This window comes from Scyliorhinus torazame, chromosome 10 (genome assembly GCF_047496885.1).
Source record: "Scyliorhinus torazame isolate Kashiwa2021f chromosome 10, sScyTor2.1, whole genome shotgun sequence".
In the NCBI taxonomy this organism is placed as follows: Eukaryota; Metazoa; Chordata; class Chondrichthyes; order Carcharhiniformes; family Scyliorhinidae; genus Scyliorhinus; species Scyliorhinus torazame.
In genome coordinates, this window is record NC_092716.1 from 84,251,952 (window position 1) to 84,270,368 (window position 18,417).

Sequence of the window (18,417 nt, forward strand, 5' to 3'; positions counted from 1 at the left end):
GCAGCCACTGCCCTCTGCGGAAGAGAATTTCAAGATTCATTATCAGAATTGAGACAACACATTTTTCCAGATCTCTGTTCTAAATAACCAGGTCCTTATTCTGATACTGTGACTCCTAGTTCTGGATTTTCCAGCCAGAGGAAATATTATCTTAGTATCAACTCTATCAAGCCCTTAAGAATTTTAGAAGTCTCCTTGGGACGCTGTAGCTCATTCATAGAATTTACAGTGCAGAGGGAGGCCATTTGGCCCAAGTCTGCACCGGCCCTTGGAAAGAGCACCCTATCCAAGCCCATACCTCCATCCTATCCCTGTAACCCCACCCAATCTTTTTGGACACTAAGGGGCAATTTGGCATGGCCAATCCACCTAACCTGCACATCTTTGGACTATGGGAGGAAACCGGAGCACCCGGAGGAAACTCACACAGACACGGGGAGACCATGCAGTCTCTGCACAGACAGTGACCCAGCGGGGAATCGAACCTGGGACGCTGGAGCTGTGAAGCAACTGTGCTCACCACTTGTGCTACCGTACTACCCCTCATTGTGAAAGGTTCCAAATAAATTCAAATTCTTTGTTTCACTGGGTCCAACTGTGCATCATCAGTTTTAGTTTGAGTTATTTAAATTTATACCAATTTCCTTTACCTGGCCAAAACCAAACTATCTATTTTGGAAAACTGAAACCACTCCAATGTCAATCTCAGATCACCATTCAGACTTAAAATATGAAAAATGAAGGGTGTTTGTGCTGGTCATATTGAGATCATCTGCTCATGACTGCTGTCTCCTGAAGCCACAGCTATACCATCCACCCTCCATTCAGCTGTCCCTTCATCCTCCTGTTCTCTGCAGTTTCTGCCACAGTTCACCTAATTTTGAAGCCCACCACCCTCTCTCCCTCAATGGTCTCTAATCCCAGTTTCTGATTCACTTCACAATCGTCGGACACTTGTGGGGTATCTCCTTCAAATCAATTCTCTTCCCTCCTATTCCATTCTCAAGAAGATTATTGTGATGACCCGCATGAGGACCACGGGGGAAAATCGCTGATTGATCGCCCTGTGGGCTTCATAGAATACAAGTTCCTGTGGTGACCGGGCGGATGCATGTCAAGCTGGGCTCATTAGCGGGACCTTTAAATTGAACTCCCAGTCCAGGATCCGTGGTGGCAGCTTTTTTTCCAGTTTAAAATAAACCAGTTTGGCCTTACACTCCACAACTCCTGAGGACACTCCACAACTCCTGAAATTATTACATTGGTGACAAGGATCCAGCAGCACAGGATTTGGAGCAGCCTTTTCGAAATTCCCCAACAACTTTGGTAAGAAGCAAAAGGAAAAATCCGGAAATGCCCTTGTTTGGGACGCTTGAGCTTTATGATGCAGACGTGGAGGACTAGCCCCAGTATATCTAATGCATGCGCTACATCGTCTGCGCCACCAGCAGCGAAGCGGATGACAGACATAAACTAATCCTTTTGACGGCATGCAGGGCCCCGACATTCAGCATTATCTATATCCTCTTGATCGTACCTTTGTCTGCATTGGTATTCAGCAGGGTGGTGGAACAAGCCATAGCATACAACTTCAGAATTAGGGCACTGGTATTCTAACATAAAATTATTAATTGATTGGGCAAATAAATAAATCTAAAACAAATGTCTAAAGGCTAAAAGTAATCAGGAAAGTTAATGAAAGGTGAACTGAACTGTTGAAATTCTTAAGAATCCCCTTGTAGCAAGAAAAAGATTGCATTTATGTAGAACCAAAACATTTGACATAGCAAAAGATAAGAATGCAGTGAATGTGATACAGACAAAAGCAACAATTATTTTGCAAATATGTTCCATCAACAGGAGTAAGATGAATGACGAAAATATTTTTTTCTTTTGATGGTACTTGCTGAGTGAAGGATATTAGCAGAGATACTGCAGAATCTGCCATTCTTATTACAGCAGTGCAAGATAATAACGTCGACTTAAGCAGGCAGGTGGAACCTCAATTTATCCTAGCCTCTGAAAGATGCCATTTGTGACAATGCAGCACTGCTTCATTATTCCACTGGTGTACGAATCTAGCTTATACTCTCAAGTCTGGAGTAAGCTCCCCAGCTCTTAAACTATTGTCAAAAACACAAAATAAATTGGAAAGAATGCTGACATTTGCAAACAGGAGAAGTTCCTTCTCATAGAATCCTGACAGTACAAAAGGAGGCCATTTGACCCAAGTCTGCACTGACCCTTTGAAAAGAGTACCCTACCTAAGCCCACTTCCCCCGCCCTATCTCCGCAACTCCACCAAACCTACATATCTTTGGACACTAAGGGGCAATTTAGCACGGCCAATCCACCTACACTGCACATCTTTCGACTGTGGTATGAAACTGGAGCACCTGAAGGAAACCCACGCTGGCATGGGGAGAACATGCAAACTCCACAGACAGTCATCCAAGGGCGGAACTGAATCAGAGTCCCAGGCGCTGTGAGGCAGCAATGCTAACCACTATGATACCATGCTGCCCCTCAATGCTGTAATCTTAAATTTAAAATAATCATCACCAAACGAACAGTATGTACATCACTAATTTAGCTTCTTCTTGATGATTATTTTCCATGTATTTTTTTTCCTTCCCTTTTCCAACAACCGACAATAAACAGTGCTTGCAAACAGATACTTTTGCTGCTTGTGTTCTATCTAAACACACTGGCATTGTGCTTGCTGATCTGACCCAAATCTAAATTGGTGGTCCATCAGTGAAGTGCTTGATTGGTGTGCGATTCTGTGTTCAGCAGTAGGTTACTAAGGAAAATGAGCCAAAAACATTATCCATGGGAATACACTGCCACCTCATTACAGACAATGTCTCAATCCTGCTGACTGAAAGCACGGATGTTGGATAAATGTTCTCGGGACTTAAAACTGTGCTTCACAGAATCTTACCAAAGGCTGAACTTGATGCTTATATCCCTCTCTAAATAACTTCATAATTATTCTGAAACTACTGAACGGTGAAAAGCAAAATACTGTTAAGATTTAAATTTTAGAAATCCCAAGAGGTTCCTTAAAAATTAAATACAGCATTGCAGAAGCAGTAATGACAGTATGAGTCAATTAAATCCAACATACGCAGTTGTTCCAACTACAGCTATCAAGTATCATCTAATTTCTCATTCTTTTATATTATTCCTTTAAAACGCCTAACAATTCCATTTTACATTGTGCTAGTTATAGCAAAACATTCCATGATTTAAAAATTCTTCCAGTTTCTCCCTTTACTCTTTTAGTGCTAATCTTGGGATTTATATCTCTGTTAGCCATTTACAACTTATTGTAAACAATCCTATTTACCATCACTGAGGGCGCTATTCTCCCCCCCCCCCCGGGTGGGAGAATCGCCGGGACGCCGCGCGTATCGCGCCACGCCACCCTGACCCCCGCACGCGATTCTCCCACCCCCCCGGAAACCAGCGGCACGCGATTCTCACCGGGCCACTTGGAGAACCGGCGAGCGGCGATTCTCCTGCCCGGATGGGCCGAGCGGCCGCTACGACACGACAGGTTCCCGACGGCGCCGTCCACCCCTGGTCGCTGCCAGCGGGAACTCTGGGGGGGGTGGGCGACCTGTGGGGGAGGGAGGGGGGCTCCTTCACCGGGTGACCTCCGATGGGGTCTGGCCCGCGATCGGGGCCCACCGATCAGCGGGCCGGCCTCTCCCCACCCCCCGGGCCTACCTCCTTCCGCGCGCGGCCCCAGAACACCGCCGCCATGTTGGTGAGGGGCCGGCGTGCGTAAGATGTTCCCCATGCATGTGCAGGATGGCGTGGCCCAACTGCGCATGCTCAGGATTGGGCTGCCCCGACTGCGCATACGCGGGTTGGCGCAGTGCCAATTTGGCGCCACGTAAGAACGCTGGAGCAGCATGAACCGCTCCAACGCCGTGCTGGCCCCCTGTGGGGACCAGAATAGGTCATGCCCGGGCCCGGTTCGGGTTGTCGTGAAACGCGACGGCGTGAACACTTGGCCTCCATATTGGAGAAACGCCCCCAAAATCTTTCATTATTTTGAAAACCTCATCTAGATTATCCTGCCACCACCATCTTCCTTGATCCCCTCTGCTCCAGTGAAAAAATATATATTTAAATTTAATCTTAACAGAATGTGGAAATTGTGTTGGAAGTTTGTATTCACTGTCAATTAAATGATCCAAGCAACGTCTTCAGTGAAAGGAGCTGCAGACTGTTACATTTTTTTATACTTATTCTGCATCAAAAATACAATTTAAATAAAAGGCAAGCGACCGCTGAAATTCAGAATTGTCCTATAAAGCTCCATGGTAAAGGCACAGTGGTGCAGTGGTTAGCACTGCTGCCTCATGGCACCTAGGACCAGGGTTTGATCCCAGCCATGTGGAGTTTGCATATTCTCCATGGGTCTCACCCCACAACCCAAAGATGTGCAGTGTAGGTGATTGGCCACACTAAATTGCCCCTTAATTGGAGAAGAAAGGATTGGGTACTCTAAAATTTAAAAAGAAAATTAAAGCTCCATGCCGTCTTTGCAGGAGAGCAACTCATTCCGCATTTGGGACCTGGGTTTGAGAATTGAATGTGCATCATTTTAACCAAGTGTACACACGACCAACTGCAAAAAATCTATGGGCAGAAGTTATTAAAAAATCCAACAGCAATTTAGCACATGACTGTGTATTTTAATAAAAATAATTCTGTCAAAATACAACAGAATACATTTTGCTTTAACATATTTCTAGTACATACTTTGTTTTTTTGTGTTTTGCTTTTGTTTTAAAAGTTTCTCAATGTTCATGCTCGTACTGGGTAATTTTTGCTTCACAAATACTTACTATGCTCAAACTGAACAACCATTGTACTTGTGCACAATTTGTGTGTTCATTTATTGAATTCATAACAAAACTAAACTGATATTGAGCATGGAGCAGAAATTAGTTCATGAGTATTGTGTTGGTAAAATGAAACAGCTTGCTTCACATTCCATGCTGTAATTGTATGCATCATACCTGAGTTTGGAGCAACAAAAGAAAATCATTAAATTACAATGTATACATTTTATACTGTATACAGAATTTAAAATTTTATTATCACCCTTCCCTTCCTTTAAACAAAATGACTATAGTTTCAAGCTGAGCACAGTTAAGTACACAAAACTAGAATTACTAGATTAACAGAACTTTTAAATCTTTAAATAGTGTCACACCATTTGTATTGTTTTATTCTAAAAAAAATTAAAATTAAAAAATCAGCATAGTTTTGCAGAGACCAACCAAGGGAAAAGAGCGCACACAAAAAAAAATCAAAGCCATGCTTCAGTACACTTCATAACATCAGGAAAATGAGCCCTCCTGTTCCCATATTTCAAAGTGCCTGTACAAACTCAAAAAGCATCAACCTCAGGGTTGTGTGTGAGTGCAAATGTAAATTACTGTTAAACTGCAGCATGCTTCTCTTTCTAAACTGTTGTCTGGTTATTTAAAAAAAAAATTTAGACTACCCAATTCTTTTTTTCCAAATAAGGGGCAATTTAGAGTGGTCAATTCACTTACCCTGCACATCTTTTTGAGTTGTGGGGTTGAGACCCACACTGACACGGGGAGAATGTGCAAACTCCACGCGGACAGTGACCTAGGGCCGGGATAGAACCTGGCTCCTTGGCACCGTGAGGCAGCAGTGCTAACCACTGTGCCGCCCCTTGCTGTCTGGTTATATCCAGAATCCAAACTCATTAGGGATATTTGGCAGGAAGAGAAGATAGGAGGGGTAAATTATACCACTTTTCTTCAGTGTGCCAGAGTTTGTGCACTGTCTCCCGAATAAGCAAAACACTCGAGTTGTGTCAAGAGTAGCTAGCTGCATGGGGAGGGGTGGGCGTCGAGGGGGAAGGAGAAACACAATGGGACGGAACACATGCAGCCAGAAATAAAATTTAAAATGGTGTTGCAGCCTTAAGATGTTAGTGAGACAATATACAAATTAGTATTGTTTCCAATGACGAATGTCAGAAAACTAAATCAAACTTTAATTTAAATGATCATTTTAGATTGTCTCATGAAGGTGACAACATCAACCTCACCACTGATTGATAGACATTTTAAAAAAGAACGGAAAATACATGGTTTCACAAAGCTGTTAGTAGCTTGTCATATAGTATGACACCTCCATTCACATTCACACCTACCGAGTACACAATACAGTTTTCCAGCTTACAGTGACAACTGGGCTGAAAGTGTGACCAAACAGTTGCACTATCTCCAACACAGCTGTTGCTGGTCAATCAATTATTTGTAAATATACAATACTGAATACATGTTGCTAAATTACAGTATGTCATTTGTCCAGACTTTCCAAAGTTAGCAATTTGCCAGCAAATCAATGTTCTGTACAGTTAAATGCCCATTGGTTTGCCATTTTAATTTATTTTTGACTCCTATTATTGAAAGGGGAGGGGGTAGTTTGGCAATTAGATTCTGGTTTGGCGAGTGCATTTATTTTAGAGATAAAAGGTCACCAGCAGCTAGTCTTCAAAAGAAATTAGCTGACAGCCCGGTTAATTTAAGAAAAAATGAGAGTAGTTCTTTAATTGTAGGACACTTCAAGACTCCCAATGTCTAGGCAGACCTCCAGTAAGGGCAGTCTGATGTCATGCTAATTTTTACATTATCAGTTAATAACAGACAGCGAGCTGTACAGCAATAGAAACTGGTCCAATTTTTTCTTGTTTCTGGTTCAATGTGTCTTGATGGAAATGCAGTCACAAAAATTCTGAGAGCCTGGGAATTGATCGCTACAAAAATCATTTGTTTAATTTTCAAGTAAGTATTGTCCAACACATTAGCCACTTGTCATATCTGTCCAATTGAGAATCCAGATTTGGCTAATTCCATTCCATTCTGATCAGTGAAGAGATGGACATGTGATCCCAATATTCATTCATATGGCATATGCACATGTACTCCAAACCTTTGTGAATTTGATGGTAAAATGGCAAGACAAAAAGCAGAATGTGAAAGTATTTTTTGATTGCTGAGTGTTTTATTTATTTCCTTAGTTACTGAATGGTGGTAGATATTAAGTAAATACAAACCACTCACATTTACTTGAATTGTGTGCAAGGCATTTTCTACTTAATTTAGTGCATGTGGCTAAAGTAGCATCACTGGAGCCCCAGCTGGGGCTAGTCAGCAATTATTATTGGACAACACTGTACAAACGTGTCTACATTCTCAAACAACTAAATTGTTGATCTTTTGCAGCATAAGCTTTATGCTTTTTAAATTGAGACACGGTTTTGAAAGAGAAATGTCTGAATTAATCTCTATAACCACCCCCCCCCCCCCCCCCCCCACAAACAAAATTGAATCTGAAATAGAACACACTCAAGATGGTCACTGATAAAATTCACTTTAAAGTTAATGCAAAATAAAGTTGGGTTTGTTAACAGGTTACGGTGGCCTTAAATGGAACATCCCACAACTAAAAAAGGAAAAGTTTTTTTTTCACCTGTTCCGTTATCTAGACTATTAACTTTCAGAAAGCAACAATCCAGCAATCTCTGAAAACTACAACAGCTGTGAATGTATTGGTGTCATTCAGTCTACACTTAACATTTAGTTTTAAGCTGTAGTGGAAATCAGAAGCAGGCAGAAGCAAAGATTTGAATGTGAAATTCCGGTCCTCCCCAAAGTGGATTGATCATAAAATGCTTCATAATCACTGAATATATTGTATCATGAAAGGGGAAAATCTACAAAGAATGGCTGATGCATGCAGCCTGCTCTTAATCAAGTTCCTCTACAAACAAAGCTAGAGCAATAATATACACCTAACTGTGAACGGAGAACAGTTGCCAGTATCATTTTGAAAATGTTTTTATTAAATTTCAGATTGTGGATCAATTCCATAGACTGCTCTTTTAACTACTCCCATGAAAAATCCAAGTATAAGGCATTAACTTTAAGGCAAGTCTAATCAGGGCACCTAAAACAATATTGTCATACATCTTAAAAAGCTGGACCTTCAAATGATTAGAGATGAACTTAAAAAGGGCTCCAATGCCCCATGAACCTGGTGGTGCCTAAAACTGAAAACTGCTTGGGGTGTCCAACAGTGGTGTACAAGATCAATCAGCTGACAGGGATAATATATGGTTTATAATAGCTTCCAAACCTATTAAAAAATAAATCTAAATAGGAATGTTGTTTCCTTTAAAATTCTAAAGACTTTGTGGTTCTTGCAGCCCAGTGAATTATTGCCCCACTTCCCTCATTATTTCCAATCACAGTCCATCCTGTTTTATGCTCTACTATACATTGAGGGGATCAGGTATTTCTCTATGCATACATATTTTCATAAACCCTTTTAAAACATCAATACCTATTCAGCAAATGAAATCGGGCTCAATCAAGGAGTAGCTGGTAATTCTCATTCCCATGTGATGCAAAAAACTCCAGAAGCTGCTGATATATCCTCAATAGATTCTCCTCCATACATCCCAGACTCAATCTCACTGCCTTAAATTCATATCCTAGCTTCATTGGGAAACCCGACTTGGTGGAGAAGCATTGGCAAGTTTCATTAATTGTTAGCCAAGGCCATGCTTGGATGAACAAACTGATGGGCCCTGTCACATCTTCAGTCAGGCAATCACAGCAAGACACCCATCAAAGGGGCCTCATGGGAAAACCAACTGAGGAGAAAAACAGTTTAGAGTGATCAAATTATCCCAATCCCACAGGTGCAAAATTTAATTTTGAATGATGGCAGGATTGTTCCACAATCAGGCTTGTGTTCAACGTGTGTATAGGTTTGGGTGCATATCTGCCTATCTAAGCTTGGCATTTGATGACAAGAAATATCTTGTTTCTTGCGTCTCTCAACGAGCTGAAACTTAGCAACATCAATGTGTTAACAGGGATTTTGCATTTACAACAGTCTATTATTTGAACATTATGGGTTGCACAAGTGCTTAAATATTAACATGTACATTAAAAAAAAATCAACCACGCAATGTTGAAATTCCCGGTCAAAATTCAATAACTAAAATTCTCAGTAAACATCCAAAAAATATCAAATTTTTCCCATATGCCGCACCACAGAGCAGTGCAATGGATAGTCATGCTGCACTGCCATACCGTACAAGCTTCAGGGGTTGACTGAGCAAAAGTGATGTCGGACTTCATAATAGATCAGTTCTGCGTACCCCCCTGTGGCAGATGAATGTGGAATAGGCAGAGACCTGGGAAAGCTGTTTCGCTGTCCCCTGGCAGAGAACAGTGTCCAATAGCAGCTGGGAGAGGACGGGAAGGGAAATCATGTGGGGAAAAATAATGAACCAAATGAAAAGTAAACATGGAATGAATTGTTAAAAACAAAGTAACAGAATTGTAATGCTAATGTTGATCGGTAACATTAAGTAATCGCTGGCTAAAAGCCAAAAAGGAAAGTTCAATTTTAGCAAAATGTTGGTTTCACATGACAACTGTGCTGATGCTGTAGAAGTGTGTTTTTATCAATAATCCACCTTACACTGCACCACTACATTCTTTGCAGAGGTTTGGTAAATTTTAATTAATACAAAACTACTTTTTCTCATCCATGATGTGACAAAAAACCCTCCTGGAAGTGGAGGGCATTGCATTATCTGAACCCTAAGATGGCCTTTTAGCTTTGCTCACAGACATTAGTGGTCTTGCACAAGCTTTCCATTTTCCTTCTTATCTTACCTTTCAAGTATTGCCAAAGTGGTTCCACCTTTCACTGAAGTCGTGTTTAGGAACATCATTATTTCCTGCAACTAACATATATTGTCATTTTGGCTCCCTAGTTCTACTCTGATCACCAAGTTCTGTTACAGGCACTCGGGCAAATGAACAGCAGGAAGGCAAGTAAATTAACACAGGATCACGCGATCCTTGAGCATTAAACCTCACATTTATTGGAGCAGTGTTTTACGATAATGTGCACAATCTAAATGTCTGATTGTGCACTGTTACAGAGACTCCCATATTTCTTTTTAGAAATTTGTTGGAAACTATACCTGCTTTAATTCTGGGACAAAAGAACTGGATTTAGCTTCAAATGCTAACTCAATGACTCACTGAATCTGAATTAGAATAGCACCAATATAAAGTAAATTTACAAGGAGGTAATGGTCTATTTGTTTCTTAAAAGATTAAAAGCTAGCACTTGAATCCCACCCTGCTAAGTGAACAGTTGCACAATGCAGTTCACAACTGAGAAGTTAAATAGCCCAGTTCCTATTCTGTTTTTACTGGCTATCATTTAGAATAACTATTCAGAATCTGCTTGATTCATGATCACTGCTTATTGTCCAATGGGCAACATTCTTCTTTTGGATAATTACTGATTTACAGAACTAATGGACTTCTAAGTACTTATATTTCTAATTTATGACATTCATGACAGCTACAGGAATCGACAGCACAATAAAGGTCTTGGTTCATCTCTGGAATTCTTTCATCCTGATGTTTTCCTGGAGAGTTAGTCCTATGTTACACTAATAATTTTATGATCATTTCCGTGTGACTTTTAGGTGCAACTGATCAGACAGGCATGGTTTATCTTGAAGTTTGAATAGCTTGCAAAAAATCCAAGTGGATTGCTCAATTAATGATATTGTAGTGGTAAATTAGAAGTGTGGAATCAGTGTTGTGGTAACAGTGGAACAAGTCACTAGCCAACTAACTTTCCGTAATTGTATTATAAGAAAACGTATCAACATCCTTCGATGCAGGATGCTGTGTAGTAAATCTGCTGAAATGTATACTTTTTCAACTGCCGGAACAGCATTCGCCTTGGTTTCCTCAGCCCCATGAAAGTTAATTAGCTTTGCATTCGAATTATACTTGCCTACCATTATTTCCCTCCCACTCCCAACACGGTTCTATTTCTTCCTGACAAATGGCATAGAGAATTGGTGACACTGAAATTGGAAGGGAAGGCCTGATGGGGACATCAGTTTGAAATGTGATTTGAACTCAAGAGCTCAAAGTACGAGGCTATTCCGAACTCTACATTCTTTGTAATCTGACCTAATGTGGGTTTTATAGCAACACCTCCAATAAGAAACAAGTGGAAGTTATGGCTATGCAATTATAGAGGCTGAACGGCAGAAAAGCAAAACCAAACAGCAAAGTGATAATGAGCAGCATTGTTCTACACAAATATACACATGTAGAACATATAAAAGATGTAAACCAAATGTGGTTGATTACTGGGGCTGTAACAAACCAAGATCTGTGTTTTTTTTGGCAAAGGATTGGGGTGAAAGAGAAGGGGGCTTAAAGCTTTGGCAATAGTACATACAAAAGCTTTGAGTGTCGATAGGTTTTCTGCCGAAGGAAATAGGGACTGAACGTGAAGCTGTGGTCTGGATGTGAAGCAGTATGATTAATGCTGGGGAATAAAATGGCATTGGGTATTGGCTGCTACAAATCTAAGGCTTTATTTGAGCCCTGTTAAATAATATAAATGATTAAAGCTTCAAAATGTGAGTTTTGTTACAGCCCTAATGATAACCAGTAAACAACAGAGGCTTGCACAGGACAAAACCTCCAGGGCTAAATACTGGTGGCTCAGTGACTAAGAAATCAAAGAGAAATATGCTACGTTTGTACCGTGCACAACTGCACCCATGATCTCTTTCAAAATGCAATGCATTCAGTCGTGTAACCTGATAAAATGTAACAAGGATGCTGGCAAGAAAATAGATCGGTCAGCACCCGTCCGGTGGGCAGTGCGATGGTCTTCGAGAAGAGGGGAGGGGCTGTTGTCGGTCTTGAACAGGAGGTGAAGGGGCAGTATCTGAGGTCTTTCCACTGCCACAGCAGCTAGTGCAAATAGTCGTCCACTCTGGCAAATGAACAGGATCCAATCCCTGCACGTGCCATCAGTCGGAGGCATTCGGAGGCTTGGCCCAGTGCAAGCATCAATGGTGGCTGCTTTGGCAGATTCTGAGATTCTAGGCAACAGAGAACAAACAAACAAGGTAGGTTTTACCATTGCATCACTACAGCCCAACAAACCCTATAGATTGCCATTTTCATTACTCTTTATCAAAGGTATTGTGTTTTGACTCACACTTTCTCCTCCCAAAAGGAGGACTCATAACGGGGGATAATTAGATTATGACAGATTTTCTCCCATTTTACCTGGCATTCCATGCAGCAACTCAGCTGAGAATAAGCAACATTTATCACAGCTATTGACTTTAGCCTCACAGCCACTGGATGCTACATGAGGAAGTTGTTTCCGCATTGCCCAGTTAGCATTTTTGTATGCTAACATACAGTATTAGTATGTTGCTATTAGTATGTGCGACTTAATTTAGGGGTTGAGGTTACTAGACAGCAGGAAACCAGCAGCTGACGCAAGGCTGTGACACATTCCAAGGTCAGGTATCACTTGAAGTTGCAATATTTATTTTTGTTTGTTAACCTATTTTAACCCGGTGGTTTGAAAACTAGCTAGCATGTGTCAGGAAAAAACCCTCAAAACAACAACTTCCTTTCACACTGTCGGAGGTATGGTCTTTTGGGCGAGACATTAATCCAAGGTCCCATATGCCCTCTATCGAGTGGATATTTTGAAGAGTAGGAGAAGTCTCTTGCGACCTGGACAAACACTTATCTTTCATAAAATATATGATTTGATCACTTGTTTCACTGTGTTAAGAGGCCTGAAGGAGAGTCAGACAGGGTGGATTCATATGTTGGCTGGGCTGACTGGAAATAGCATGGATTTTGGAAAACGCTTTCAGTGCTCTTGGCTCCACAGGAATGGATTTTACCAAAAACAGAGTACTTCCTTTGTTGGTGGCCACAAGCAAAATCGAAGAATCTGAAGTGGAGCAGACCAGCCTCCTTCTCACTCATTGGAATGCAATTTCTCAGGGCAGAAGAGTGCTAGCAAAGGTGTTTAGTCCCTCATGGCCATATTATAAGGGCTGTAATATCTGTTATATGTGGCCAGCCCTTTTGCCTGAGAAACAGCCTGACTCAATCTGGTTGGAACATCTTCCTTCGGCTGTGGAACACTGAGCCCCGAAACTGGGCTTTGTAAACTGATGCAATGAGGTCTAATTTTGACCTCAATCACTATACAAAAGAACTCAAAAGCTGTTGAAGATATTCATACTTTAAAAATAACTTTGCTGCTTACCTAAAATAGCACTATTAAGGGCAGCACAGATAGGTTCCCTCTGGATAGGGTCGAGCTGCTGACCAACTGGACAGCTCCAAGGATCAGAGTATGCTAGCAGGCTAAATGCATCCTGGAGAAGAAAGATTAAAAAAAATTGTTCCACAAAAACAGCTTCAATTTTTCCTGCCTCCAACGTTTTGTACCTTCTTTCTCAAATATAAATATTGCTTGCATCCTAAAAAAAAGTCTGCTCTAAGGCCTTGTGTTGATCTTAAGCTAAGGGTTGCTGGACTGCAGCATGCAAGAGCATTCTGGCTTTTTATTGCCACATTGCTATGGGGAATATAGCAATCAAGATGTCAGTGGCGTGAACAATGCTCTTTCTCCATCTCTTTGTGACACAATGTTCTGATGCATAAGTACATTGCTTGATCCAAATGGAGAAAAATGTAAAATAACAGATTCAGGGTGTCATCTTTTGAGAATTTTTGATATTTGTTTGCTCAGAAAGGATCTGGGGGGAGAAAAAAGTCCAAATGCTTTAAATGTTTGTGTTTCAAAACAAAGAGTATTCGCACAAATTAGAAAAATTAAAAACCTAGAAAATATATTATTCTATTTCAGCACCTGAACCTATTGTATTGAAGGTTCTTGGTCCAGGGTGTCATAGCTGGGCTTGTCTGGCATGTGCCTGCCTCAGTGGTCATTAGCAGAGAGTGATAAAAAATAAATAGGGTTAGAAAAGCTCCATGATTATAAAGTTAAGAACAGAGAGTTGCAAGACTCTGGTCAGCCTCATAAGGGTAATTAGAAGTTATTTTATTTAAGTCAAGCAAGGTGAGCCACTAAAGTGGATAAGCATAGCCAGTTTACTGTTTCTCCTACTACATGAATATAGCTTGTACTGGTGCAACCAAACAAAATCCAATCATAACTGCTCTGAAAGTTCCTAGTTGTGAAACAAAGTAGCTTAAATGATTCCTATTTGACCATCTTACAAAATGCTTTCTTGGCCTTCCTTTGAAAAGACTGGAGAGATGCCTGTGAGAGCACAACATTAAAATACAAGGCCAACATACAAATAGTTAAGCTGCTTGAAGTTGCAGCATCTGAACATACTGGGCAATAGTTAAGTTTAGACCCATTTAGTTAATCTATGTAACTTTATTTTGTTTCCTTGCATAAAGGCAATAAAATGTAAACTTTCCCACACTAGTGGCTTGTTTTTCTTGATAATCTTTCAAGTTTGACAACTTGCCATTGCAACTACATCTGTTTAAGAAACTTTTCTGCCAGTGAGCATTTCTGCTCCTCTCCGTAGCTCCCCTTTTTTACAAACTGCAAACAACCCATGTCTAATGCCCAGGACCAAAGTAATAGCTGTGAGGTGTCTTATCAACTAATAATGAAGTTACTGTGAAAATCCCCTAGTCACCACACTCCGGCACCTGTTAGGGTATACAGAGAGAGAATTCAGAATGTCCAAATTACCTAACAACACTTCTTTCGGCACTTGTGGGAGGGAACCGGAGCACCCGGAGGAAACGCAAGCAGACACGGGGAGAACGTGCAGACGACTACACAGACAGTACCCCAAGAGGGAATCGAACCTGGGACCCTGGAGCTGTGAAGCAACAGTGCTAACCGCAGTGCCACCATGGCACCCACACTACAGAGACAAGCTGACAGACTTATTGTTTACAGTCTTTTGATGAAAAACTTTAATGCCCTCATTAGCACTTCAGCCATCTTTGTCACAAGGCTTTTTTTTGAGCTGTGTGAGATTAGTTTAAAAAATACTCAAATGCAATCCTTTTCCAAATGCTGTGATAATATAGTCAAAACAGTCAAAATGCAGCAGGTGACAACTAGCACTCTTGGTAGATTAGGCATGACTTCCAATTGTGAATAAATTTAAATCCCAGCCACAATTTGCCGTCAAACTAATCACTTCTCACCAGGCCAGCCAGATGAAGAATTGTGCTGGTTATTATTCCAGAACAGTTATAATAATCTATGGTACAGTTAATGAAGTGGAATATTTTGTATCACTTAGGAGGGAAACATGTATCTTTTAGAAGCTGCTTATCAGACGGTCGACAATGGGATCAATCAAGTTAATTCTCTGCTCGGACTTTCAAACTAAATAGTACATGCAATACCTGCAACATTTTTTTATGTGTAGCATTCTTTCCATATTCACGACAAAGTTGTTCACTCAAGGCTTGCAACTCCCGTCCAAACTGGATCATGCGTTCTGTTGCAGCTTGGTTTCCTCCACAGAGCTGGCGCTGAGGGCAGCTGTGCTCTATAAATGGGAGAGATATCATCAAAAAACTGACTGAAGTCCCATCATTATGATACAAACTTTAGGCTTTTATTTTAAAACAATCGGGACTTCATGTAAGTCAACAACTCTAATTTAGCCAAAGGACCAGTGGCAAAATATTTAGCGTTTGGCCATCATAGAGATCACATTAAAATAAATTAATGTCAAGTTATTAGTGTGATTAAGTACCGACACAGACACACACCTTGGTGCATTGTTTTTCGAGTCATAGGTTAGCTAAAATGTGACAGTAATGCTTATAGCAAATGCCTTCAACGTGTAAGTCTTAATATTAGTATTTGCAGCATTTGTCATGGTATATTGGAGGATAAGATCTTTTTGAGGGTTTTATCTCCACTCTTCAGCTTGCCTTTCTCTGTTCTGCTTTTTTTCTCTCTTCTCTTCGGCTGTGTTCTGCCTTCTACTTATTTTCCTTTCTCTTCATTTATGCTTGTTTCTCGGTTTTCTTTTGCTATTTCAGATGAGAATTAACAATTATGGGGATAGTGATGGTAAAGGGAACTGAAGGATGTAGGTAATATTTTCCTGTGTTAGCTATACGCACAGGTCTGGTGGGGAAAGAGGACCTCAGACTGCACTTTTCGGTGGCAAGTGTATGAGATGAGGCATATAAAAATTTCAGTGGGGCTGTTGCCTGGAAGGTGAAGACAGGGGAAAAAGAAAGCATTTATCAAACCAATACTTTGGTGGATCTAGAGGTGTGGGATTGAGAAGAGTGGCACAAAATTAATTAGTGGAGTGGGTTGAGAGGTTAGTGGGGACGGAATGGAGGAATATATATTTAAAATGTAGTGCACAACTGGAAGTAACTAGTATCTGGCCTGAAGACTCGGTGCAAACATTTAGCAAGTGAATTGCCTAAAGCAGCAAGGAGCGAGTAACAGAGATGAAAAGGCATGGTACAAGTGACAGGCCAGAGGGAAAATTAAATATGTTCTGAAATTTGAATTCATTACTCACAGCTACACCTGTTGAAGAGCAGCTTTTCAATGTTGAAAGCTCTATGAATGGTAAAGATCGAGTTGGCAGGACTTCCGGGTGCGGCGATGACCAGCTGAGTCGCACGTTTCGGCAGCTCCCGGTGGAACGGACTTTTGGGCTCTTGATAGGAGCCCCAACGGCAATTTTAACGGCTAAAAACACCGTGCGGTAAACCAGAAGGGTGTTCCCCCTGGACACGGATGGAAAAAGGAGAGGAGAGTGGCCGGATTGCAGCGGATCCTTTGGAACAACGGCAAGGAAGGCAAGCAAAAACCAAGATGGCGTTGGAAGGTGGCAGTTTCATATGGGGGCCTGAACAACAAGAGTTCTTGAAATGCTGCGTGGAGGAGATTAAAAAGGAAATGAAGAAAGAGTTGTTGGCCCCGATATTACAGGCGATCGAAGGGCTGAAAGAGGAACAAAAGACCCAGGAGCAGGAGCTTCGGGTCGTGAAAGCGAAAGCAGCTGAGAATGAGAACGATATACAGGGCCTGGTGGTGAAGTCGGAGATACAGGAGGCACACCAGAAACGATGTGTGGAGAGGTTGGAGGCACTGTAAAACAACGCAAGGAGGAACAACTTGAGGATTCTTGGCCTTCCTGAAGGTGTGGAGGGGGCGGACGTCGGGGCATATGTGAGCACGATGCTGCACTCGTTAATGGGAGCGGAGGCCCCGACGGGTCCGTTGGAGGTGGAGGGAGCATACCGAGTTATGGTGCGAGGATCGAGAGCAGGAGAAACTCCCAGAGCCATAGTGGTGAGATTCCTCCGTTTTAAGGATAGAGAAATGGTCCTTAGATGGGCGAAGAAAACTCGGTGCAGTAAATGGGAGAACGCGGTGATCCGCGTTTATCAAGATTGGAGTGCGGAGGTGGCGAGAAGGAGGGCGAGCTTTAATCGGGCCAAGGCGGTACTTCACAAAAGGAGGATAAAATTTGGAATGCTGCAACCGGCAAGACTGTGGGTCACATATCAAGGGAGGCACCACTACTTTGAGACGGCGGATGAAGCGTGGACTTTTATTGGAGAAGAAAAATTGGAATGAGTGGATTATGAAAAAGAACGTTTGGACAAAGTGGTGGGGCGAATGGGGGGGGGGGGCGAAGAGGGGTTTTATGTTCTAATCCTGTGGTATGGTAACTTTTCTTTCTCCCACAGGTGGTGATGGGGGAGGTGGGGAGGGAGAGGAGATGGGGCGTTGGCCATGGGAGGCGGGGCCGAGGGAGAGGCGCGGGCTTGGTTCCCGCGCTATGATAATTATGGCGGGAATAGAGAAGCAGGAAGGAGGGGGCGTCGCACGGTGCGAGCCGAGGTCAGCCAGAGTTTGCTGACTTCTGGGAGCAACATGGGGGGAGTAATTATGCTAGCGGGGGGTCTAGCGGGGGGGTGGGAGGGGGGAATTACTGGGTTGCTGCTGCTGGGGAAAGGGGGGAGTGGGTACGGGAGAGGATGGGCGGGGGGGGCACCGCCTGGGGGAGATACAGCTGCGTGGGAACTGGGTGAGAAGCTGGAAAAAGATGATGGCTAACCGGCAAGGGGGGGGGGGAAAGCCCCCCAACTCGGCTGATCACGTGGAACGTGAGAGGGCTTAACGGGCCGATAAAGAGGGCACGAGTACTCGCACACCTTAAGAAACTTAAAGCAGATGTGGTTATGTTACAGGAAACGCACCTGAAACTGATAGACCAGGTCAGGCTGCGCAAAGGATGGGTAGGGCAGGTGTTCCATTCGGGGCTGGATGCGAAAACAGGGGGGTGGCTATATTAGTGGGGAAGCGGGTAATGTTCGAGGCAAAGACTATAGTGGCGGATAACGGGGGCAGATACGTGATGGTGAGTGGCAAATTACAGGGAGAGATGGTGGTTTTGGTAAACGTGTATGCCCCGAA

The 18,417-nt window shown here is 42.3% G+C and overlaps 1 protein-coding gene across 3 annotated transcripts in view; it reads right to left on the reverse strand.

The window, feature by feature from the left end:
• Positions 1-4,691: 4,691 nt before the first annotated feature.
• ranbp10 (RAN binding protein 10) overlaps positions 4,692-18,417 on the reverse strand; it is a 217,261-nt gene continuing 203,535 nt past the window's right edge. For all 3 annotated transcript variants that reach the window (XM_072518333.1, XM_072518331.1, XM_072518332.1), the window contains exons 12-14: positions 15,360-15,505; positions 13,216-13,327; positions 4,692-12,016 (exon numbers count right to left, since the gene is read on the reverse strand). In XM_072518333.1, coding sequence (XP_072374434.1) covers positions 11,886-12,016; positions 13,216-13,327; positions 15,360-15,505 — 389 coding nt within the window. In that variant the 3' untranslated portion in view covers positions 4,692-11,885. The remainder of the gene's footprint in view (positions 12,017-13,215; positions 13,328-15,359; positions 15,506-18,417) is intronic.